This window comes from Octopus bimaculoides, chromosome 4 (genome assembly GCF_001194135.2).
Source record: "Octopus bimaculoides isolate UCB-OBI-ISO-001 chromosome 4, ASM119413v2, whole genome shotgun sequence".
Classification (NCBI taxonomy): domain Eukaryota; kingdom Metazoa; phylum Mollusca; class Cephalopoda; order Octopoda; family Octopodidae; genus Octopus; species Octopus bimaculoides.
The window spans coordinates 93,593,534-93,599,228 of NC_068984.1; the positions used below are offsets into that span (position 1 = coordinate 93,593,534).

At 35.8% G+C, this 5,695-nt stretch overlaps 1 protein-coding gene across 5 annotated transcripts in view; it reads right to left on the bottom strand.

The window, feature by feature from the left end:
* The window catches only part of LOC106881212 (condensin-2 complex subunit G2), a 99,824-nt gene extending 94,685 nt beyond the window's left edge, over window positions 1-5,139 (bottom strand). For 4 of the 5 annotated variants that reach the window (XM_052967267.1, XM_052967266.1, XM_014931517.2 and 1 more), the window contains exons 1-3: window positions 5,060-5,133; window positions 3,619-3,689; window positions 1,047-1,224 (exon numbers count right to left, since the gene is read on the bottom strand). In XM_052967267.1, coding sequence (XP_052823227.1) covers window positions 1,047-1,224; window positions 3,619-3,689; window positions 5,060-5,077 — 267 coding nt within the window. In that variant the 5' untranslated portion in view covers window positions 5,078-5,133. Of the gene's footprint in view, window positions 1-1,046; window positions 1,225-3,618; window positions 3,690-5,059 lie in introns of all 5 variants that reach the window. The other variant, XM_014931518.1, reaches the window with a different exon arrangement.
* Between the last annotated feature and the right edge of the window lie 556 nt (window positions 5,140-5,695).

Sequence of the window (5,695 nt, forward strand, 5' to 3'; positions counted from 1 at the left end):
CTGGCAATATGACCATCCCCAAGTACAACAACATCTGTTTCAACACACGATTTCACATCAAAAATCTTGCAAAACAAATATATATATATATATATATATATATATATATATACACACACACACACACACACACACACACGAGCAGACATATTTATAGACACCTATGGATGTGCACACATATACATATGTGTGTGTGTGTGTGTGTCCATGAGTAAATGTGCATGTATGCACTTTTTTTTAGAGCAATGAAATCAGTAAAATATGTTAAAAGCAGGGGAGATAAAATATTTGTGGGCAATGAAAAATTTTATGGTGGTCCCAGTTGTAGATGGGATGCTTGATAATGTGAGCACAAGAGTTGAAAACTATTCAAAAAGAATTGGGGACAACATAAGAGTGGAGTATTATAGAAAACACTCCTAGGAACTGCTAAAATACTTAATGAAGTGCCTGGCAATTGGAAGTGCCATCCCAGTCCACTGGTTGTGGACAGCTGGCACTTGTATTACATCACCAGCAAAAAATATTGTGCAACAATCGGAATAACAATAATAATAATAATCCAGAATTATCTGCAGAACTTGAAGTAACCACCAATAAGAAGGGAAAGAAATTCCTAATAATAGATGTGGAAATGCCAGAGAATAGCATCCTCAAAAGTTCCATTGTCTGAACTGGAATTGAGAGATAATATCTATTAAGCAGAAATAGGTACATTGATCTGAGAAGACACTGGCCTCCTAAGGCTGACACTTTTTTAAATTCTTTTTTTTAAATTAAAGCAAGATTATATACAACTGAAACAGAATTACCTGCTCTTAAAAAGCCACTAATTCAACTGTCCCTCCCTTGAACCCACTGAGCCCTAAATACAGTATTACATTTCAGCCTCCTCTAATACTGCCATTCACTTTTACACACATACACAATAACAGTATATATGGTGTTTGTGTAAAGGGAGAAACTTTTCATAACTTGTATATTAGAATCTCTCCACCATAATAACAAATAAAAGTAAAAAACATATTTAAATCATTAGAGCTTACTTTAGAATTTAAGGAGGAATTTAATTTTGTCTTCATGCCATCTGTCAGCCACTCTTGAATTAAGTCAAGTAAACCTTTCATCTGCCCCCAAGAACAAGTCGTCTGAATTAGTGCTGAAAAGTCTTCCTTTACGGAATCTGTATCATTTAATTTCTGTAGTTTAGATAGACACTGGTGGCTGCAAGAAAACAGAGAAAAATAAGAGCTATTTTAATTGAAGAAACAGGATTAACCTTTTTTTTTTTTTTCTTTATTAAATACTCAATTCATCATACTAGAAAAATAAAAAGCGAAACCAATATTAACTTTTGTACAGTAGTTTTGTCCCATCTGGAAATTAATTTTTTTTTTAAGTGTAAAGCAGATTTCAGATATCATTCTCTAATTTCTCGATTGTGTTTAATACTAAACATTGTGCCACCCCTTGATAAGAACAATTTAAAGAGGAGTTTTTACAATTATTTCAGGCATGATCTATGATTGGAAAATAATATTTTTGAGGTCATTAATAGATATTCAACTATTATCTATAGTCAGTCATCATGACTATAATTGTTCATGAATTTGGCATAACTGGCCAGTCTTTCACTTGGGTTTGCCATTTATTATGATCAATTCGTTTTTGCATTATCTTTGAATTTCAGCCAAGGTCTTCCATGGTTTCTTTTCCCCTTGCATAGTTGGCAGTAAAGTCTGTTGTTGTCATTCCTGTCTACATGATCCAACCCACATAAATTTCTATAAATGAAGATTTCCAACATAGGGGGCAGACCAGCACACCACAGCATCTCTTCATTCTTTATCTTGTCAAACAGAGTGATATTTATAATTTGTCGCAGCTGTCATTATATAAGCATGTCTACTTCAGCTTTGTAGACTGCCATGGTTTCAACTCCATACAGCAGGGAAGAAAGCACTATAGCTTGGAATACCTTACATTTGACGTGTATAGAAACATGCCTATACTTCCACAGTCTCTCCTGCTGCTTCCCAAACGAAGTACTAGCTCTGCTCATACTGTATGTGACTTCCTGGTTCAGTTGTGCATTAACTGAGATGGTACTAATTAGATATTTGAATGCTTTGCACTGGGTCAGCCTTTCATGTGTAATAGTGATGTTTTCATAGACTTCACAAAGGCTTTTGTTACAGTATCCTGTAATGGACTTTGGGTGGTTCTTAAGAAACATGGATGTCCTCAAAGGTATATCAACTTAGAAAGGTCCCTGCATGGAGGAATGCAGGCATTTGTAATGTGAGATAGCAATACCTCAAGTGAGTTTGTATTGACAAAATGGAGATAAACAAGTTGTACATGTCCAGCAGTAAACTCCCTTTATCTCACAGCAATGTTGGAAGTTGCCTTTGAGGAAATTGGAGGGGGATTTACATCAAGCACACTACAAAGGCCCTAGTGCAAGAGATGATGTTCACTGAATATAGTGCACTGGTTGTCCAGAGCACCACTGAAGATATACAGAAACTGGTAGATAGCTTTGCCAGAGCTGCAGAACAGTTCAGCTTAAAGGTTAGCATCAGAAAAACCAAATGCCTTTACCAACCTGTGAAGAACCTAACTGCCCATGTAACAGACATTTAACTAAGAAATCACAGAAGGAAATAGTGAACCAAATTTGGTCAGTAAGTCCCTAAATGCCTGAAGTTTTCTTCAGATTCCTTGAAAAACTACAAAATTTTATGAAAATGTAGTTAATTCAGAATAAAAATATAACGGCTGCATAAATTTGAATGGAAGTTGGTAACAGAATGTAACCAGAATGTAGTGAGTATTAGCATTATGAAGGTGGTTTTTATACAGTTGGTGAATTTCACTGGTTGTTTTTAAATGTAAATAATTGAAGGTTCAACATGATTGAAATAAGTAAAAATAAAGTTTCAGGAGTGATGCAAAAACAGCCAGGAGTAGAAGTCAGTTGAAGTCAACTGAGATCTATATCATACCTCATACGAGCAAGGTAGCTCATAATATAGCCTTGTTGTAGATGCAGTGTGGCATCTATCCTGTATTCAGAGAGGTAGGGTTGTTGGAAAGAGACAGGATTTAAGAATTAATGAAAATGTAATAATGTAGTCATAATTTGTTAATCATGTCAATTGCTGCATATCATAAATTCAAGTGAAATGTAACTTTATTCAGTTTATCCTGTTATAAAAAGCAGGAAAAAAATTCAATAAAAGAGGCAATGTGAAGAATAATCACATCATCATCATCATCAACATCTGTTGTCCATGCTGGCATAGGTTGGACAGTTTGACCAGGGTTGGCAAGCTGAGGGGATGCATCAGATTCCAGTCTGATTTGGCATGGTTTCTATGGCTGGGTGCCCTTCCTAATACCAACCACTCCAAGAGTGTAATGGGCTCTTTTATGTACCACCAGCAAGGGTGCCAGTAGCATGACAGCAGTATCTACCATGACTACGATTTCACTTGGCTTGATGGGTCTTTTTCTGAAGCATGGAATATTGCCAAAGGTCTCGGTCATTTGTCATTGCCTGGATAACAAAAGATACAAAATTAGAGGAGATTATGGACAAAAAGATTAAATCACCTGAGATATGGTACTAATTTAGGAGGCAGTTTCCCTGCAATTATGATTAATGCTGACCTCAGCTGAGAATCCTACAAAATACAATACAGAAAACTACATTGGTTTTATGAGTTTCCGGGTAGCCTATAATTTAAGTTGGCCAAAAAGTTTGCTTGCTTTTTTTTTTTATTATGGGATTACTCAGGCAAATGTAATGATTATTGATTCACATTCTTTTGAATTAATCGTGCATTATCTTGTAGCTTTGAAATTTTGATGATGTGATTGTTTATTTTTAGAATGACAATATGTAGGATAGGTGTGAGAGGTTGAATCTAGCCAATGAGGACATAAAACAGCTGGAATATTTGGGCCTGATACGCCCAGTTTAAATACTAAAGAGTTAAAGTTATTTATTCAATCAATGCTATAATTGCCATTTAGTTTCAGTATTTTCTGCCTTCTTGGAGGTGGATCTTCTGCTCAAAAAATTTCCTCTCTTTAATGGCAAAGAATTTCTACAGGCAAAATTTTAAGACCCTCTTCGGAGCTGAATGTCTGTCCTTTCAATGAATTTTGATGAATCTGCAACAGGTGGAAATCTGAAGGCACAAAGTTGAGCAAATATTTAAGAGATGAAACTTCTTAGCCAAGCCTCAGTAACATCAGCTGCATCTGCAAAGAAGTGTGCAGTTTGGCATTGTTGTGATGAAAGACAATACCCTTATGATTAGCAAGTTATAGATGCTTTTGGTGGATTACTGTATTTAAACTGATAAGGGAAGAAGCTTGTAAAAGACATTCTCCTAATCCTGCCAAAATGAAAGCAGAACCTTGTTTGGGTTGAAGTCCTGCTTTACACTTCACATTGTCATAGATGATCTATTTTTTGCCTTGTCACTATTCTCTGCAAAATAGGATCCTTTTCTTCATGCATCAGCAACAAATCACAGATATTTTTTGAGTTATGTTCTTCTCATTCAATTGATGTGGGTACCAAACATCAAATCTACTGGTGTAACTAAGTTGATGCAGATGATTTTCAACACTTGATTTGTATATCTGTAGAATATCTGCAATCCTCCTAGTCAATAACTTTGTTGCCGTTAATCTCAGTTAACCAGCCAGAGTGAGGAGAATCTTGAATGGAAAAATTTCCTGATTGAAATCTTGAAAACCACTTCTGGCACATGTTTCGTAGCAGCTTCCTCTCCAGACACAGTATCTATCTTTCTGCATATTTTCACTGCTTTCTTGCATTTCTTAAAATATAAAAGCATGCCATGTTGATATTGTCTGTTTCTAATAAGGTATCTAATAAGCATGTATGCACAAAGTAAAAAAGTGAATGAGGTCTGATATGTAACAAGTACACATATACACTGGAAAAATTGAACAAACTTTTTGGCCAGCCAAATATTACAATTAGCAAATCTGACATTTATATAGGAAAAGCAGTTACCTTAAATTCTCTCATCATTATAGAAAGTGCTTTAGAAAATATTTTATCCAACTTCTCTTTTAATACATGGTTGGTAGTCTATAAAAATACATTCAAATACATTTTTAATTTTTTAATATTAAACACTGAAGATAAAAATGTTATAACCATTGAGTATTTTCTAAAAATATCAACTCTTTTCATGAAGTAATCAAGAATAAGTCGGCCTAGCAGAATACACCCTTATCAAACTACATTTATATTTTAAGGATCAGTAATGATTACCTGCAAAAGCTTGATGATGAGATTGATATAGTAGCTAAATTCCACTTGTGAAGACCTGTTGAGGCAAGTGAAATCGAAATCGAGTTAAATTAAAATTGGACACTAAATCCCACTTGCGAAGACCTGTTGAGGCAAGTGAAATAGAAATAGATTGTTGCCGTGCCCCTGAACTGGTTTTGTGCGGGGACGTCATGGGATTTTCGAGCGAGATCGTTGCCAGTGCTCCTGGACTGGCCCATGTGCAGGCAACACATGAAATCTTTCGAGGGAGATCGTTGCCAGTGCTCCTGGACTGGCCCATGTGCAGGCAACACATGAAATCTTTCGAGCGGGATCGTTTGCCAGTACCCCTGAACTGGCTCATGTGCGGGC